Here is a 20,208-nt window from a genome sequence, read left to right on the forward strand (position 1 = left end):
AAAGTGAGAAAATAAAATCTCCAGAGTCCCTCTGGTGTACACCGAGTCAGGCTTCCACACAGCTACAGCACATTCCCATACTCAAATGTGCACACACACATGCACCCAAGCATCTGCTGTAGTCCATGCACTCACCGCCCCACTGTTCACCTCGATGCTGTGAATTGCCAAGGGATGCACCACAGCCAGCTGAATCTGGACCATGCCTGAGCCAGTGCTGGGACACAGCTTGGAGATTCCTTCTACAGGGCGCAGAGGCACCCACCTACTGACCTTATTTATACCTCTATGACCTGCTGATTGCAGGGAGGTAGGACTTGGGGCTGTTGCAGAGAGCACCAAGGCATGTCTGGACTTCAGCCTGTTCCTCTGGCCTGCTCCTCCATGTGTGTACCAGTGTTACTGTCAAGGAAGACCTTAGGCAAACCAAGGGTGGCTACAAGGTGGAGCCCAGGTGCTGTTCTCCTTGGTCCTGCCAGTGGAAAGGAAAGGCTTGGGCAGGAGAGACTCCAACACATGGGTTAACACCCAGCTGCACAGTCTGTTTTTGGCACAGCCAGGCTTTTATGGCAATGGACCCCTGCTTTGAGGAACAAGGACAAGAGCATGTTTTCCAACAGGCTTTCCAGCCTAGCTGGGAAAGCTTGCTCTAAGGATACTCTACATGCAGTGGGGTTCTTCTAGTGTCTCCCCTACTTTTGTGGCCCTCCAGTAGTACTGTGTGCCCTCCTTGGACTCTTTCAACATTTGCTTCTTTCTTGGTCTCTGTGAAGCCACTCTCTGTTCTCTCAGCATTCTTCCAGGCTTTCTGCTGTACTTTCTCACCTCTCCAAGGCTACTGTATGATCTCTGGGTCTCTTTCTTGCCTACTTTTTTCCCCCTTTCCGAGGCTAATCTTTGTTATCCTTCACATTTGCAGACTTTATGCTCTCTTCTCTGAGGTTCTTTCAGGTGCTCTTCTAATCTCTCAAGCTCTGCAAGGCTACTCTGTTCTCTGTGACTATCCCAACTTCTCCACTTCTTCCCTAGCCTCTCCAAAGCTGCTATGGCTGCCTTTCAGTTTCTTCCTTCCTCTCACTGAGGTGACTTTGGAGCATTTTCAGTCTTTCTGCCTCTTTCGTATCTCACTCACCCTTCAGCCCCTTTTTTTCTGAAGTTTGACTGGATTTTCTGGGGCTGTTTTAGTCTTTCTTCAAGGCTCATGGCATCTCAGCAGCTTGTCTTCTTTCTTCTGGGACTTTTTCAGCCTTCCTGGTTGTTTCTTCCCTTCTCCAAGGCTATTCTCTGCTGCTCTTTTAGCCTCTCTCTTCTCTTAGCAGCTGCAGGCATACACTCCTAGAGCACTTTCCGAATCTCTGATACTTTGTTATTGTCAAAATCTCTTCTGTGTTCATCATGGTTCTTTCAGGCTTTCTACTAGTTTCTTTGCCTCTTTGAGGCTACTTTGTGTTCTAGGAGTCTTTTACAGATTTTGGCTCATTTTCCCTTCTTTGATGCTACTCCTTGTGGCACTTTCAATCTTTCCCCCTCCCCCCCCTTTTTTTTTTAATCTTCTCTTGAGGCTACCCTTGGCACTACCGAGTACTCTGAAGCTCCTTTAACAGCTCTGATACTTTCTTGTTATCACTGAACCTCTTCTGTATTCTCTGGAGGGTCCTTTGCCTTATCTCTTTCTTTCTTGGCCTCTGACACTGCTGCATTTTGTTTCCTTGAGCACTTACAGGCTTTCTTCCCTTCCCTGAAGCTAGTTTATGCACTCAGAATCTCTTCTGGACTCTCTGTCACTTTGTTCACTTCTGCTTGGCTCCTGTTTCATCTGGGGATCTTTTAGCCCATCTTCTACTTTCCTGGCATTTGGAGGGCTATTCTGTAATCATTATCTGAGTGTTAATCAATGTTCACATTTTGTCTGAGACTTCTCCGTGTCCTCTGGACGTCTTTCAAGCTCTCTACTATTTTGTCCTCTCTTCAGCTACTCTGTGTTCTCTGGGACACTTGCAATCTCTTTCCTATATAAGGCTCTCAAAACCATTTTTCCTTTATTTGGGGATTTTTCAGACCTTTTTCTGTTTTAATATTGTTTTGAAGGATGAGAGAGGACTGGGGGAGGTGGGGTGGAGGCAGGGGAGATGAATCTTTTCACAAATGAAACAGCTTCAAGAGCTCTGGATTTCAACTGCTGTAGAGCTTGAATAGATCTCTGTGAGTCATCTTTTGGAAATTTTTTTTTTGTCCCTTTTTGGTTTTGGTGGTGGGGTTAGAAGACAAATGAGCTGAAAGAGGCACCTTTTAAAAAATCCTTTATTTTTATATCATCCTAGTAAAAATCTTTTATATAAAGGCGAAAGTAGGTATTGCATAGAAGAAACACTGGTGCAAACATCACCCGGTGGGAACGGCATGTTGTTTCTTAGTGTCTACTCTCTACTGCACAACAGATGGCTAGCCCAGAGGCAAACTTCTCCAGGTTTCCCCATGCCAGCTACAGGATGAAGCTGCTCAACTTATGGAAAGACGTTACATCAGAATTATGTGTGGCCTATTCCATGCTGCTCCCAAGAACCGTCTGCTGGGAAAACACCCTTTTCCTCCTTGTCTTTTCTATGCCTGACCAATACATCGCCCAGGAAAGACCATGAGGATCAGTCTGGCTGCCTTCTGTGCTTGCACCCTCCCTGTGTGTTTGTATTTCATGCATAGAAGTGGAGCGGGTGGACACAGGATAGGAGAGTTGGCCTAACATAGCCATAGTCCAGGAACTCAATGCATGACATAACCAAGGCATCTTCTGTCATCTTGGAGACATTTGTGTCATTGTCTTTTAGCATTTTACATGCTACTTAGCTATGGGCACTTTTTTTGAGCGCCTTCCACCTGGGCTTCCTGTAACAAACAGCCTTGGTACGACCAAGAGTGAGCAGAATTCACTGCTTACACTTCATCAGCTTTTGAGTAGAGCTTCTTCAGGCAGTTCTCCTGTTTTGTCTCTGCATAAGTTCTATGGCAGCTCCCGAGCATGAAGGACAGTAAGACAGCAGGTATGCTACAGTCTGAAGGAACACTCAGAGAAACAGCACTTTCACAGACTTGAACTGTGCTTTCATGAATTAGAGATACAGGGAGGTATGCATTTATACAAATCAGTATTTGTGTATATTAAAGATACTTTGACTCAGTATCAGTTTTTATTTAAAAACATGCTAAAAACTTATAGTTAAATAATCAGAGTGACATTTGGGGAAAACACACAGACAGCCACCCACCAGCATAAGCAAAAAAAAGTGCATACATACATGAGCCAAAGCTCCCTTTGACCAATTTACAGGACAATTAGTGCCTTCTCCGACAAACTGACTGCTGCAACCTCACACTTTCCAGAGCTGTTTTTTGCTGCCTGGAAAGTGGTATTACCTTTCTGCTTCTTTGAGGATGTCTGTCATCACCTCCCACATCAGAGAGTCAGCTAGAGACACAAATCAGTCCTGCTTTTGACTCCTCTCCTGTAGGTGGCTTCATAGAGATGAATACATGAAGCTCATGTAACTATCTCACTTAATACTGTGCTTAAAATGCCTAAAGTAGTCATTAAAAAAAGATTTCAGGATCTATGCTGCTAGATCGTGAAATGGAATGAAGCATTCTAGAAAAATAAGTTTGGATGGAAGGCAAAGTAGCTGAGTTTGCAACTACACATTTCATCTCTGAGTTACTCATAATAATTTTTATTTACTTATTACTTTCACTAATATATATTTTACCATTTTTGTACAAAAACTGACTGCAGATTAAAATTTAAGATGTGGCAGGTACAACTGTGCGACCCAAAAGGACAGAGATGATGCTCCTACTCAGCCCTGCACCTGGCTCTTTTTGAGCACCAGAAAATCTAGAGAAAGCTAAGCACCTCTGCCCAAAGGGAGAATGCAGTGGAGCCATCAGACAAAAACTGCCCTGTCTTTTCTTGCAAAAATGGGAACACATCTTAGCAACTTTGGATACAGTCTTACATGTAGCAGCAGATACATTGGGCATCAGAGCCCCTTCTTCAACATGGAACAGCCATCTCCAGTGAGGCTCAGATGCTCCTGGTCCCAATTTTTGTTAGAAATGGAAGTAAAACTGGATTCAGTTTCTGTGCTTTCCCTCTTCTTCTTCCCTGACTCCTTCAAAGGCTATCCAAGTGAAATAGCTGAACCCATATGGCCTTGTCTGCTTCAGTGGGAAAATAGAGCCCTGTGAAACTTTGGGCATTGTGCTCATATGGGCAAGGGCTGTGCTCTAAGAATAGTAACCTTCTTCTTCACTGCAACACCCAAATTCATCTCTATCTCCCACACATTCACACTCCTTCCCATCACACCAATTTCATAGGAACTCAAAAAAGTGACACGTAGGTCACACAAAACACTGTTGCTGCCAGATGTACAGATGCATGCAGGACTTATTAGGAAGATAAACAGGGGACTAAAACCTCCCAGATATAAAGTGGCTCAACAGCTCTTTCAGCACAAGGAAAAGAGGCTGAATGGTACAATGAAAATTACATCTTTTTAGAGCGTAAAGTATGAACATTTGGACTGGACATTAATAGAATCTTGTTTACCAGAGGAGTAGTGGCTCTGAAAGGCACAAAATCTCCATCCTCAACAGTCTCTGAAACTCAGCCCAATAATGTCATAGTGAATCCCATCTCACATATGTGTCAATACCTCTTTGAGACTGACATTGGATGAGGTAACCTTTGAAGGTCGCTTCTGACAGCTGTCCACGCAAAAAGCAGTGTTCTTTCAGAGCTGAGTCAAGCCCTGATTGAAGTTTAATCAAAACATCCTCCATTGTCTGAGCCTTTCCTTCTTCCTTCACAAAACAGCAAAAACCTGTAACAATGGGTAAGTGGGGGCTCCTTGCAATGAAGAAGCATTCAAAGTAGAGAAATACACATTCAAGTTTTCTAACAGGAATGTTGGTAAAAATAAGTATTGAGTGAACTACCCCAGTGGATGAACTTGGCAATCCGTCAGCAAAAAACAATTCTGTACTGAAGGTGTGACAATACATACCATCTCTGGCTGCTGTTCTGGAAATTGCCCCTGTCCTGCATCATCTGGGCACCCATAATCAAACTGCCTTTTCTAGCGCAGGGAGACAGCTGTCTTTGGCCTGAGGAAATCCCTACAACAAAGGCCATGGCATGATAATGGTGCCATCAAATTGCCATCCCCTTCCTTCACATTCAGCAGCATGCCATGCCTTGGGCAAACTTTTTGAAGCAGACAACATAATTGGCAAAGTCTGCTGCCAGTTGGTCAGACTGCAATCTCTCTCCTTTGTGCCAGCAGTAACTTGCTTAGTCACTACTTTTGGCTTTCGAAGTAGCATGACATAAAGCAGCCAGGCACTGCTTTGGGTGAGTAAAGGCATTGGAACTTTGCCTCACAGAAGTAGGAAGCTCATCGTCTAGCCCAATGGGAAGGCTTTGCATTCCATCTGAGGAAAGAGTCACTGATTTTAAAGGAAATACCTTTGTTACAGTAAGGACATCAAGGCCCTGATAAAGGTAGATGATGCCTCCCCATGGACTTGAGAAAAGTTATGTCTTTGCCCGCCCCTATTATCAGCTTTGAAAAACATGTCCTCTGGAGATCGCACAGCAGTTCCCAGATTAATGTACAATAAATGTGTAAAACCAAAAACAGTAAGAAGTTATAAGTCAGGCAACTAAATTCTAAGCTATATCCATCATAATAATAATCATCATCCTTATCATAATAAAAAAGTATACACCGTAAGGTACAAGAAGCTGCAAAGCAAAGCAGCTCCAATTCCCAGGACTCTCAGTTAGAGTGGCTTTTCCGAGTCTTCCAGTAAATTGGACATAAGGGCTGAAAACCTAATGGAAGACTTTGAAGAATTCTCCCTTGAAGTCAAACACACAAAATTTTCGCACATATAGCATGGATTAGTAGAGCAAAACATTTTCTTAAGTTAAGAAACATTCTTAGAGCAGATCTACGATTTCGTGTAGAAAATCCATTTGTTTGGGGAGTTTCCTCCCTCTTTGGCAAATAAATGGCAAATGTGAAACAGAAAAAAAAAAAAAAGAGTCAAATAAGTTGTGATAACTGGACAAGTAACAACAAAATGGATCTGTCAGTGGGACGGATTCCCTTAGCAGGGCTAGGCGTGATGCTCCTTGCAGTCATTCCTCGTGTTCATTTCATGATGAGACAGAAAGGTTGATGTGATAATGCTTCAGAGGCTTTAGGCATCATATTTTTTGCCAGTCCTGTGAATCTGCTGGAATAGTGTCATGGAGAAGGCCATGCCAAGAATCTGAAGGAAAACAAACAATAAGGGCTTTAGTACAGGAAGGCTGCCAAAACTGCACTGCTGACCTGTGTTCATGGCCCAGCCGTAGTTTGAACAGTCATTCTACACTAGCCATATGTCTCAAGCTTCAACACTGAGCAGTAGAATTGAATGTATGTCGTTCAGGCACGTAGTGATGTCCAGGGTTGTATCTGTCTGAGCACAGATGGAGGCAAAAAAGCTCTCAGGGTTCTTTGTCATACGTGCAACAGTTTTTCAGAATCAATGCATACAAGTGACTCTTCCCTTTGACCCAACAACTCGTGCTTGTTTGGTCAGGTAACTGCGACTAAAAATATCAGATTCAGGTATTCTCCCCCAAAAATATGGCAGTGATAGAATCACAGAATATCCTGAGTTGGAAGGGACCAACAAGGATTATCGAGTCCAACTCCTGGCCAGGAAACACAGGACAATCCCAAAAATCACACCACGTGCCTGAGAGCATTGCCCAAATGCTTGAACTCTGGCAAACTTGGTGCCGTGACCACTTCCTTGGAGCAGGGACCCCAAAACCTTAACAGATTATTATGATATTTCTGCACTTGTTTTTTAAAACACATTGACCTACTCAGTTCAGTGGTGATGGTTTGACTCATTTTGGTAATTTCTAGAATTTGCTTCCAAAATTAAAAATCAATCAGTTCCTGAAAGGACAGCATAACAAATGGTTTAATATGGGAACTCCAAAGAGGTACCCTGAGGTCAAAACTCAGGCAAGCAAAACCCCAGTGTAGCATGTCTTCTTTGCAGGACTGACTACTGACCTGCTTTCTTTCTGAGCACATGGCCTTAAATGAACTCATAAAACAAATCTGACATTTTTGAAATAATATTCCAACTCAAAAGAGTTGGGTATCACTTTTCACATGGCAGAGTCAAGAATGCTGACACCTAATCAAAGCCATGTTGAAAAACATCATACCAGTATTACCTGCATTATGAGGATGCACATCCCAATCGAACCGAGGACATGCTTGTTGTCATCAAACCAGCTCATAACTTTCTCATAACATCCCTGAAATGATGAAAGATGAAAATTGAAACCCCAAGGTCACATTTTCTTTCATGTGCATTCCCTCTACTTTGTTCCTTCCCACCCCTACCTAAGACTTGACCTGGGCAAAGTGAGCCTTACCGTTTTCCACAGTGATTCAGTAGAGTTCCGTCCACAGTCTTGGGAGTTTTCCATACAACATCGGTCTGGAACAATGTTTTCTCCCAGCACTGGGTACCAATCTGTATAGTCATTCACACCACAGCATTTCATCTGTGCAGAAGTGAAGGATTAATAAATTAACTAGCACAATTTGAAAATCATGCACAACCACAAACTTTTATTTCCACTAAACCACTCTGTATTTTCAAAAAGGCCACCACAACACTTTTCTAGGTTTCAGGTGTTCTGTGGTTGCTGATCACTTAAAGCAAATACTTAAAAAACACAAAGAAAAAACAAAACTAAAGAAAATAAATGGCTCCACACCCAAGGTATGTTAGTCTTCTTGTCACAGAGACATGAGCCCAAACACCAAAACATAACGTAATAAGCCCACAAGTGCTAAAAGCAAAAGCCTGCCAAAGCTGCAGTGCCACCTAGGCAGGTTTTGCTGCCTCTCTGCTCTTTCAGATCATCTCTATGCCTGTGATAGCCACAGAGAATTCCAGACAGGTGAGCATCTTCCACCTTACAGCGTACACTTTGATCCTGGGTTTCACAGTATTCCCTGGATGTTGAAGAATGCAAAATCAGAACTCAAAACCTGCATTAGCCATCTTTCAGACTAGGCATGGATGCCACACTTTAACAGACTGCAGCAGCCTTGAGGACCAAATTGTTACTTTTTTACTGTTGAGAAAATATGTTACCTCTGCTTGAATGATATTCCACGCATTTTTCAGTCCAATATTATTTTCTGAATTGTATAGCTTCATGCCTTCCTTCAAATCCTGCTTTGCACTCTCACTGACCTGCACCATGTAAAAGACAGAGGAAGTCAATGCACTGCTGCTCAGAGGAAAGGACCAAATGGTACAGACACACATAGAACATCTGTCTCTTACCTTCTCTCACCACAAACTTAACGTGGGTAGAAAAGCTTCAGGATTCTCACAAATCACTGGGGCCTTTAAGCACCTGCCAAGGCCTAGTCTCTCCCTCAGATTGCAAAATAGTGGATTAATTCTCTTGAGATAGGAGACCTCTGCTAAAAGTCCATCATTACAGTCATCATCTGACTCAAACTAACTGAACATGAAGAGCATCAATCTGCTGACCTTGCTGTAACCTTGCCACAGATAGCTGTTAGCAATACCCCACAGCAACCTCTCCTGCCTGTAACCTCTGGCCTGCTTCAATTTGCTAATATCACAAAATCAAGAGTCCCTGCTTCCCAACCTTAGTGGAGTTATCCTTGCATGGGTTCAGGCAGGCTATAGTGAATAGCCAACAAAAAATCAATTGGAAAAAGACATTATTGTTTTTCTCCTTGTGGGAACAAGCTTGTAGGATTTATGACTTTCGAACTGTCTTGGGGTGATTTTATGATAATACTGTATTCCCCTATCATCTGCTGTATGCCCAGAAATGGGTCCCACAGCTTTAAGCTGGGTCCAGGAGAGGGGGGAGAGAAGCCACATGAATTCCTCAGCTTGTGTTTGTGTTCAAGGACTCATACGCTCCCCTTGTTCTCCAGCTACTGCAGAGCCAAGGGAGCACCTTCCTGCTCTTAGCCAGCCTGTTAGCTGAGGCAAGGAATTTTCCTACACCGGCACACCGAAATCCTCCGGTAATTTCTCCATCTTCTTCTGGAACTGTTCAGCCCAGCTGTGATCCGAGAACCAGATCAGTGGAGGCCATGGACCGGTAGGGAGGCTGCAGAGACACCACATCCCGGCCTTGGACCTCGGGAGGGGCCAAGCCAGCTACAGAGGGAACTCTAAATCCACCAGGAGGTTTAATATTTCAACAGTTATTCTTTTTTTTTTTTCCTCATGCCATGTGGGCACTTTGGTTGTTAAATGAAGTGTTTTTCACTTTCCTCCAAGAAATTCCTTTTGTATCAATGGGGGAGGGAATGCTGAAACCTGCCTTCTCCAGAGATGCTCCTTCCAGAGCGTTTCCCCCTAAACTTGTCTCAAACCAAGACACAAATGTGTTCTTCTTTCTTTAGAAGATAAAGTTAGAATGCTTAACAAGAGATCTGAGATGTCCCATTTCTTGTATTAATTTCAGGCTGAGCCCAGAGTCCTGGATGCAGGTAGGAATGTACCCTGCCTCTGACAGCAGTGAGCTGGTAGCAGAGAAAGGATTATGGTCCTGGCATAAATGATATTGTAAGATCTGTTTCATCCCTCTTTTACAACCCAGTCAAAATCAGAAGTTCACCTCAGCTCCCTGAAAGTAGCAGCATCATAATGACAACCTGAGAAGAGATAAAGGTCTGGGAGGATCTGTTTTAAAATAAGTCTGGACATATTCGTACTGTAAGGTCCTGCCCTGTGTTTAGCAGAGGTCTCCAGTTCCCCAGGCACTTTTCCAGTGTTATGTATCTGATGGGCCAGCCAGTTGTGCCTACTTAGTCACTATGAGATAGCAGATTCCTACAGATGGGCTTTATGAGAAACTGCCTCGATCCATTTTGCACTCATGCCAAACTCTCTGGCACTGCCCAGTCAAGTGAGACAACTGGTGGCATTTGGAATAGCCTGTGAATATCCCATGCCTCTCTCCTCCAGTCCTGTTCCAAGAGTTGGCCCTAAGAAGCTACAAGGGTTTACGCAGGGCTTCTCACAAGCCAGGACTACAAGATGATCAGCTTCTTGCAGACATCAAACAGCTATGTTGAAGGCTATCTAAGATTTCAGGACAAGACAAAAAGGGAGGCTCTGGATCATGGCTTTATTTCGGGGATTTCTCTCCTGCTTGTTCTCATCACTTCCTCCTCCCCCTTCAGAAGCAGCTTACAGGAGACACCAAAATATCAAGGTTAAACCCTCACCAAAGTGAAGATCAAGGAGAACCCACATACCTTCATCAAACAAAAAACTAAACCTGGTTTACATGCTAGTAAAGATAATTAATCTATATGGCATATTTGCTTACCTTGTCCATATAAACAAAGAATAAAATGACTAATATCAGCTCTGCCAGGAGAATTATCAGCAAAACGATGAAAAACTAGAATAAAGAAAAAAGAGACAGGGTATACACACTTGCCAACTAGAGAGCAAACCTGGGGCTGCTAGAAACGATGAAGATGATAGGCTTACTAGCAGTTTGCAGGTTTCAGGCATGCTTTTGTCTTGCTCCTTTTGACTGCTGTCACAGCACACAGCCCTGGGAGTCCCTCCCTCACACAGCCTACAGGACAGATGCTAAATCCCTTAGCGCAAAGACTGATGTGACGTGCCTCAGAAATGATTCCCTAGCAGATGGGCTTGAACCACATGTGACTGTGGAATAGTCATCATATTACTCAGCACTTGTATTCCCAGCTCTGTATCTGAAATATCTGTCTCTGCAGAGGCATCCCAAGTGTGAGTTCTGGTAGTTTCTCACTACTTTTCATGCCCACTTGGCATTTTTTTTCCTGCCTTTATGCCCTAGCAGGCTCCAGACAGGGATGGCACCTACCCCCCCAGACACTGGGGAAGAAGCAGTTGGAGCACAGCTAGGTCTTTAATTGGAAACTCATGACAGTCATGATAGTATAAAATGACTTTTGCAGAACCTTGTAAGACTATAAAATCTTTAAAAAAAAAAAAAAAAAAAAAGCTGGTGTTGCAGTTAGTGTGGATGAATGACATGGGCCTCAATACTAATCTCTGTCTGTTTTCCTAGCTGTGCAACACACAAAACCAAGCCATCGGAAGGCAAAAACCTAGGTGCAGATTTTCCCTCCTGTTTAATTCTCTGAGGTGGTTTAAGGAATTCTGCCCAGCTGTTCCCCAATGTCATATATGAGAGTTTTGCACAAGGAAAACATGCTCCTTAATGTCCCAGTATCTGGATTCATAAGTTGTGACTGAACTGGAACCTGTCTGCTTTGAAAGCCCTCCTCTCACCTCCTGCCACAATATCTCTCTCCTTGCAGGGGGTTCTCCTCTCCCCATTATTTGAGGGGGATATTTATATGGGGGTATTATATATTCCCCCATATAACCTCCCATCATTAGTCAGGGAGGCCAATGATGAGACCTCTTGTGTTTATGCAAGAAGAGTGATCCACACTGTGTTTTCTGAGAGGAGTTCCCAACCTTTGTGCTTCAGAGCTGGACCAAGACTGTCAAGGGTCAGAATATTTATTTTTTTATTGATAAGGCCTGGCAGAGACTTTGACTTCTTAACTTTGGCTCAGATGGTTTCAACCATCCTCTGACAAAGCCCGTAGATAAGAGCAATGTAGAAAATAGCCATGAGAGGCTTTGAGCAGCTCTGTGCTTAAGATTTTCTCAGTCAACCCTTCCAACAGACATTTCCAGAAGAGCTATCCAGGTTGATCCTACAGTTCATGCTTAACCATCCAGAGGTAACTGATAGCAATTTGCTTTGCTACCTAATACATTAGGGCACACAGTAACAAGGATACATTTGCTAATGTACCATTGATATCACTGCGACCAAAGCTGTGGGATGTCATACTGCAAGCATACAGAAGACTGAAAGTCAAGGGCGGTGTCACAGTGAGCCACAAGATTATTTTGCTCTGGTCATTCAAATAAAATTACAATAAGGCAACAGCCACTGGTTTTAGTGAAAAGGAGTACTGATATCTTACGCTCAACAGGAGGCACTTGTTTTCCTTGATAGCACCTAGGCAGCCCAGGAAGCCGGTCACCATGATCACTGTGCCAATGGCAATTACTAGGTTGGCAGCTGAAAGTGATGGAAAGCTGGGAGAAAATGTGGCGAAGTTCCCTTGTGACACTGACAGCCAGATGCCCACGCCCAGCAGACCACAGCCACATAACTGCAAAGAGACAAACAAAAGAAAGGTTTCACCGTTAAAATAAATGTCATGTGTCCTTCCCCCGAAATTCTAAAAAGAAAGAATTTCACAAGCAAGTTCTCAGCTAAGTGTTCTGCAGTAATGCTCTCAGTGGCTTGGTGCTGAAACTAAGTGAATCTAAATCTTACCTAGACTTGGTCATGTCACCTGTACTTATAATTCTATTTAAAAGCCACTGGATGGCAGAATTCTCTTCTGAGAGACTTAGCACATGAAAGCAGGACTACCCACTGACCTCCCAACAGCAACCCAATGCAATTTTTCTCTATGAAAATAAAAAATATTATTTGAAAGAATGCTCCATTGCACTTATTTGTGCAGTCATCTGCAATGTCTCAGAGTATTCAGCCCTATATTGCCTCATCCCAGGGAGGCAAGGAAGTCCTGAAGATATTTACAATCAAAAGCATCATTTCAGTAAATACTTGTCATAAAATGCCCAGTCCCAGTAGCCAGGTTGGGTTTTAGTATGAGTTCTCATAGCTTTAGTGTTGATTGCCAACATTCACAAAATGTCACCAAAATCAGATTTCTAGGTACATTATCTACAGGAAGATCAGCTTCTGCTACTCTGAAGAAAATGCAAAGCTGCTAATGTTACATAAAATTAACTTCACTTGCTTCTCAGTCTTAACAGCATCGAGTCTGGTTAAGGAAATAAGGTTTTCCATCCTAAGTCACAGGGCAGGTCTTCAGAGCAAGGGCCAAGTGTTGCACTAGAGGGGCCTTAAGCTGGCCATCCTTTCGTACTCGCTCTGAATGGCTGTTACACAACCTCCCACCTGATCTGTGATCACCGTGCAGTGAAATCTGAAGTAGGAGTTAGCTGTACTTTCATTAAATCCGTGAGCTACTCCACAGTACTGTTAGTTTCCCACCAAGTCTTTGCCAAGGTCAGAGGTGAAATTCACATCATCTTCACTGACAGAGGGATCAGAGGACAACCCACCTACCCCAAAATCAGTATTTTTGCCCCAATTTACTTGGACCACTACACAGGAAAAACAAAGCTGCACCTAACCATTACAGTGATACCTCAAAGCTGCTGGTGTTCATCTGTCAGCAATGACTAACAAGAGGAATTAAAATTCTTGCCTCTGGCAGGTTCCCCACACCCAACCCACCTCATCGAGCTTGCACACTTTTACACAAACAGGAAAACCAAACATCAGAGAACAGCAACTCCACTAAACCAGGGTTCAACCCTGCCTTGTGATGAGCACTAACCTGGCATGATGAAGAGCTACAGACCTAATCTTTTAGGCAAATATCCCCACTGCTGTCTAAGGTGATTTTTCCAGCAGGGCTGATAGCTCAGGGTACAATTGACTTCTTTCAGGTTTGCTCCTTCACAGAACATGAAAGAAAAACTAGAATAATATCTTCTTGCAATCATGTCACTTTATCTATGAGGTAGGCTTATAGTTTATAATCATATGCATGGTTATTTTCTTTTACTTTCCCTCTGACCCTTCTGTCCCCTCTGAGCCCCCTTTCTAGTTTGCTTGAAGCTTTTGAAACTGCTTTACATCTAGGGAGATTCACCAGTTCAGTGAAGAATTGGGACCAGGAGCAAGCCTTATGCAAGATGCTCACAGGCATTCCCAAGGGAAGCAGAGTAACACACGCATTGGGTAACACAGAGGAAATATTCAGGATTCTTGTAAGGAGACTGGGAAGCACCTCTGCTTCCAAAACCCAACACACAGTAACTCCACAGAGTGGGTTGGGGAGCTTTGCATCACCGGCTATGGATAAATACGTCACAACATCTGTTTCCTATAACAGAGCTGGGTACAGCTGCAACAGGAGTGTGAGTAGCAGGAAGAAGTCAAACACCTACTATCCCTATGAAAAGACTGGTACAAAACATACACACATGTAGCAGGAGAGGACTTTTGTCTCTTCCCTCAAATCTGTCCTTTCCATTTAATAATCTTGAATTGATTTCTCATTGCTTTTCATGGTATGTCAGCAAGGTCAGTGTGAACCTGGAGTAGTAGAGAGCTGTGGGGGGATGCAAAACACAAGCCTCCTGATCATGTTCTGCTGCAGGACCCAGTGGCCATGGCCTCAGGTTTAAACTGTCTGCAGATCATGGAATCAGCCACCCTATTGCTCCTGCTTTAAATTTCATCTACTCTGTCCTTGAATTGCTGCCGTTTTGGTGCCTAAAGCTCACTCAGGAATCCACCCTTGTGGCTCAGCTGTTTGCACCGTTAGATGAGAACTGCAGGCAGTTGCTGGGGCTGAGAGCTTAATGGTTCAGGAGGTCAGGAACAGCTCTCACCACACAACATTCATTTAAGATATTAAATAGCATTTCTAAGCTGCCAGGGCTGCCATTGCCATTAGCTGATGGCACTTTAATCAATGACTTCATGACACTCCATGGATGAGACTGTAAATGTTTCCAAAGAAGTTTCTACCAAAGACCAAAATTGTTCAGTGTAACTTTCCATCAGATCCTGAATTCACACTTTAAAGGTCATTCACAAACGTGTTCCTTGGACTTTCATACTCTATTAAGTTCAGAAATCAGAGCCCTAGCTCAAGTGTTTTGAAAGAGTGCAATGAATTTTGGAATCATTAGGCCAAAAACAACAGATCATTGCAGATAAACAAGGTGGTGGTAAGAGCAAGATCGGGGCAAAAGGCTTAGGAAGGACAAGTAAAGGACAAAAAGGAGCACACATGATTAATACAAAGCTCAGCCCATAAAAAAATCACACCTCAGAATCCAACACCAGTTATGAGATAATAGCAAAAGAGATAGAAGAAAGAAGCCCTTACCAGCATCTCTTTACCATTTGAAAAAATCCTGCAGCACAATCCTTGACAGAGATTTGGTCTAGAAGAGAAAGGTGGCTAGGAAATTACTCCAGAAAGTTCATGTTTGTGTTTATTTAGAAAAAGTTGGAAGCATCTAATTGCTTATATGAGGGAAGGTAGAGTTACCTTCAAGTATAGGAAATCAGGAAATGGACACGTGCTCCATGGGATGGACATGAAGACAAGAAAAAAAGGACCAAGAGCAGAAGGAGAACCACAGCTGGAGAGCAGGAAAAGACAGATGCGCCTTTGGCAGGGTCTCAGTTCAGGAGAACCTCCACACACATTTCCATCCAGGGCGTATCATTTCTTCACTTGCTTGTGGTAGCCACATTAGTATTTTGGCAAACTCAGCAGTAAAACACTCTGCTTTTTGGCAGAAGACCATTCACCTGCACCTTCCCCTTTCCACAGTGCCTTGAGCAGGGAAGAAGCATTGACACTTGATGTGGAATGTTTGCAAAAAAGGTCTGGTGGATTTGCAACACACCTGTGCTGTCCCAAGGCAGACCACTAAGGAGATGAATGCCAGACATATGAGCACACTGGGAGGAGAGTCCTTTACAACGCGAAACAAAGTGAGATCCAGCTGCGATCATGTATGCAGACATATCCGCATTTGCTATTTCTTGCAGCAGCTCTAATGTCCCGCTGAAGACAGTCATGGAATAGCTTCTTTCCAGCTGCTGTAGTGGTTGAGCTAACACACCAAAGTGCACAATGTGATTACAGCTCTGTTCAGAGCTTTCTGACAACATCCAAGAGAGCAGTACCACAATTACACCACAGTATCTGCACCGATCATGCTCTCCAAACAGCTCACTCCAAAGCTAAGGAAACTTCTTTTCACATACTTTTTACCTCCCAAAGTAAGATTTCTCCACCCCTAAATTACACTGAAAGTTCAGATTACATAAAAAAATCAGGTGATGGAGCAGCTATTAAAGACAAAAGCTGATCTATGCAAGCGGGATTATCTAGTGACTTAAGAGAGTAAAAAGTCAGAAAGAGATTTGATAAAAGATATGATGACCTAAAAACTTCCACAAGGTGGCATCCCATACCAAATAGCACTAAAAGTTTTAACACAAATTTCCTACTTCTCCACAGCTCCTCGATTTTTGTGCTTTCTTCTCTGTTTTTCTCTTTGCCATTCTACTGCACAGCAGTACTGCTGATGCTAAAATTTATGTTTTAAACCTCAGGTCCCATGACAAATGCTTTATTCACTCGTGCTTCTTTAAAAAAATCCCAAGTAATTTCACTGACATGGGACTTAATTGCATACAACCATACCAACCGAAGCTGGCTAGTATTCTAGCAATAAAATACCCTTTCCCTGACACTTTATTTTATACCAATCTCACTTTTTATACAATGCAAAAACTACAAAAATGCTCTGACAACTATTTATTCTCACAGGATCCACCTCTTTCTGCTAGGAACAACTGAATCCTGGAGCGTGAAAGCAGCAAGAATATATCAAGTCATCTTATTAATTCCTTTTTCACCATATAATTAAATAATATATGCTGCTTGGTATTTAATTGTGTGAGAGTGATGGCACTGACATTCCTTCCCCAGAGAAATGGTTCAACAGCGTAATAAATTTCACTGGATTTTTCTTCTCAAAAAATGTTGGCTCGTTTCCCTCTCATGATTAGAAATCATCATCCTCTAGGCAACCATCAAATCTCTCCTTCCCCTGGTGTTTATGTCACTGCAGAACACTATCATAAAGTCAGTCACTTTTACTTACAGGGCAATTTATCCAAGCTATGGTACACATATTTTAAGTTCAAAAGCAAACAAAAGGAACACCAACATTCCTTACATGTTCTCCTGCATTTTGAATTCTCTTCAGTGCCTCAACATCTACCTGTCTCCATCACTGTGTCCAGAAAACATACAGCATTCTAGGAAACATTAAGAGTCTCAAATACTGCGAGGGAAATTAGAACTCCAGATAAACTCAGAGAGAAAGAAACCCCAAATCAAGCCTTTCACTGACAAGTGCTATCACCAGAATAGGAAAGGGGCTCATTTATTTTATTCCGCATTTTTGAGTATGACTTAATACAATACAAACTTTCACAATAGAGCATTATACCCAGGTTTAGCTGCCTTAACCATAAAAAGATACAGGAAGCATTTACAAGACCCAGGAAAGGACAACACAGATGGTCAGAGGTATGCCAAGACTGACATATTGTACAGAAGGAGATTGTGCACAGGATTATCTAGCCTGGGAGGAATTATTAGACAGGATGTCAATGAAATATTCACAACTCTAGAGGTCAGTAAGAAAACCAAATAGCCTGCATCTCAGATGTTTCCAATAATAGGAACAAGGGGAATATTAGCAAGCATTTGTAGTACATTTTGCTCCACACAGCTGAGAAGTAAATTGATGAATAATGCCACAGGTGATTACAAGAATCAAGCATTATGCCCACAACTGTCAGTAAGGGCTAGATAATTCTTGATATTGGTAATAGCATTTGTTGTTTCTTAGTATTTACACAGCTAATGACATTTCATACTTCTCAGAGTAAGATAATGTGTGCAGAATCCAGCAAAACTACCAAGCAGCAAACAAGCTGGGGTAAACATTCTGGTAATGTTTATTAATTGAGTAATATTGATAGACTTACCCTTGAAGTCATTTGAACAGCATCAGAAAAAGGAATCTGATAAGGAAAGCACTACCAAGAGGAAAAGGGATGAGGCCATATTCTTGTTGACTTTTGACGTCATTCCATCCCATGCAAAGAATGTGTGATGGAAAAGCTGTACAAAGAGGTGTGTGTGAGAGAAAGAGTGGAGGGAAGGTTTGTTCTTGACATCAGACTTTCTAGTGCTGCTTAAACACCAGGAGAGCTCTTAACACACTTGGAATAGAGCAGAGACATTTAGAAACCAAATAATGAGAGACAACCACGAGGGACAAAAGGAAGCAAGTGTCTCAGTTTGTACTCCACTTCGAATAACAAGCCCTGGGCCATCTGTGGCCCAGTTACAGAGAACAGAAAGCTCCCCACCTTCCCCTGTGCTGTGTTAAAACAGAAGATCTTGCCTGAAGCAAAAATGATACAATGAAAAATACACAGTACAGCTTAAATATGGCCCCATAAAATGGCAAAAAGCACAGGAGGTTTGTTATAAGGAAATACTGACAGCATGACTGTGAAAAAAAGTGTCAGTGCTGGGAACTGATTTCAGGACAACGGCGGTGACAAAAATTCAGCCTCTGAATTAGGTTTTGACAGACTTCTGTTCAAACAGAAAGTCAACAGGAAGATGACCTGCACCAAAAGGACAAGTATAAAGAAGCCACGAGGACAAGCAGAATGCACCACCAAAGCCTAGCACAGAAAGGTTTTTCAGTGTCCAGGTGGCTCTTAAAGCTCTCCCCTTTGCTGGGGTCCGCAACACTTTGGGAAAGCTGCCAGTAATATTATCCTTCTGTTTGGTAAGTTCCACAAGATAAAGGTGACCCATCTCAGGTCTTCTTTTCAAGACAGAGAGATTTTCCACCATTTCTCCAACTGACTCTCAGACCAGTCAGTGTGCAGATGAGATAAGGAAGACAATGATGGAGCAGCAAAGTCTTCTCACTCTGATCCTGGGGTTTGGGGTTTTTGTGTGGTTTGGGTTTGGGTTTTTTTTCAGTATTTTCCCCTCTCCTTCATTTATGGTATCTTAATGTATTACAGATCAGAGTAACTGTTCTGGAAGGAGGCGGGGGTAAGAACTACATGATTTCCACCACTTCAAAACACACTCCAGAACAGAGATAGGCTTTTTGTGAATTAAGTTTTTGGATGCCAATTGCCAGCTCCGGATTTGGGTGGTTAATCCATCTCTGGACAGGGCTGGTGCTTAAAGGAGATTTTCAGGTAAGATTAGATAAATTTTCCTGCACTGTCTAGATAATCCACAGGATTAATCAAAACTGGGGCTTAACAGCTAACAGTCTCAGAGGGCTCTTGCAAAGCAAGATCATCTTCCAAATATGATCCAAAATACAGCAAGGACATCAAAATCTGAGAAGTTCTTCAGCCATAGGCTAGAAAATGAGAATAGAGCATGGAAGTAGGTGAATATACTCAAATAAAACCTACTTAGTGCTACTGCCATAACAATGTGGCAGATTTAAACTCCTCTACATTCCTATGAACTGAGCATTGATGGAAGACAAGGGAGTCATTTTGATGTCTTCTTTGAGTCTAGTTGTACTGACAGCCTGTGTGTAATAGAAGGTACAGAACTGGAATTTGTGCAAATGCTGAATTTCCTTAATCCATCTGCCAGAGGAAGCATTTATCATCTTCCTGGAGTCATTCCCCCAAGCAGTACTCCTGGGATGGTCCTGACAAACTGAAATGAGGTATCAGAGACTGTGATCTTCTGTGGGGCTAGCAGAGGAAGAGCTATCCTGAGGAGCATTAAATTCTGACACTTTTATCAGTCTGTGTTTTTGAAATGTATAGCATTTCAAAATTTCAAATATGAAGCCAGAAGCCTTAAGCTTTGGCTTGGATGCTCTTCCCTGGTCACACTGGAGTCTTCAATAAAGGATGTGTTCGTAAAAGGAAGTTGTAAGATCTGGGTTTGGTTGGTTTGTCAAGGACAGCTTAAACTTCTCTTTATTTAGTTGAAGGGCAGCTCGGGTACTTCAAGTTGCACTTTAGGAGAAACTTTCACTGAGAAATTAGTACAGCACTGGAGAGAGTTACCAAGGTGTCAAAATCTCCAGTCACAGAGGTTTTTAATGCTTTGCTACAGGCAGTCATGGTTGACCTGAGCTAGCACTAGCAGCACCACTTGATATGACTTGCAGAGATTCCTGTCAAGCAACATTCCTATGATTTTATAATTTCCTCAGCTACCATGTTCTTCCTAATTTGTGAAAAATACAACCACCATGTCATTTCTAATGAACACATGAAACCTCTTTCCTGTGGAAGCCCTATGGGGAGAGCTCTCTTGCCAT

The 20,208-nt window shown here is 42.7% G+C and overlaps 1 protein-coding gene across 5 annotated transcripts in view; it reads right to left on the reverse strand.

The window, feature by feature from the left end:
* Positions 1-2,283: 2,283 nt before the first annotated feature.
* The window catches only part of TSPAN9 (tetraspanin 9), a 171,216-nt gene continuing 153,291 nt past the window's right edge, over positions 2,284-20,208 (reverse strand). For all 5 annotated transcript variants that reach the window (XM_039561217.1, XM_039561209.1, XM_039561199.1 and 2 more), the window contains 6 exons: positions 12,150-12,341; positions 10,475-10,549; positions 8,239-8,340; positions 7,508-7,639; positions 7,304-7,387; positions 2,284-6,333 (listed from right to left, as the gene is read on the reverse strand). In XM_039561217.1, the coding sequence (XP_039417151.1) occupies positions 6,262-6,333; positions 7,304-7,387; positions 7,508-7,639; positions 8,239-8,340; positions 10,475-10,549; positions 12,150-12,341 (657 nt within the window). In that variant the 3' untranslated portion in view covers positions 2,284-6,261. The remainder of the gene's footprint in view (positions 6,334-7,303; positions 7,388-7,507; positions 7,640-8,238; positions 8,341-10,474; positions 10,550-12,149; positions 12,342-20,208) is intronic.

This window comes from Corvus cornix, chromosome 1 (genome assembly GCF_000738735.6).
Source record: "Corvus cornix cornix isolate S_Up_H32 chromosome 1, ASM73873v5, whole genome shotgun sequence".
Lineage (NCBI taxonomy): Eukaryota > Metazoa > Chordata > Aves > Passeriformes > Corvidae > Corvus > Corvus cornix.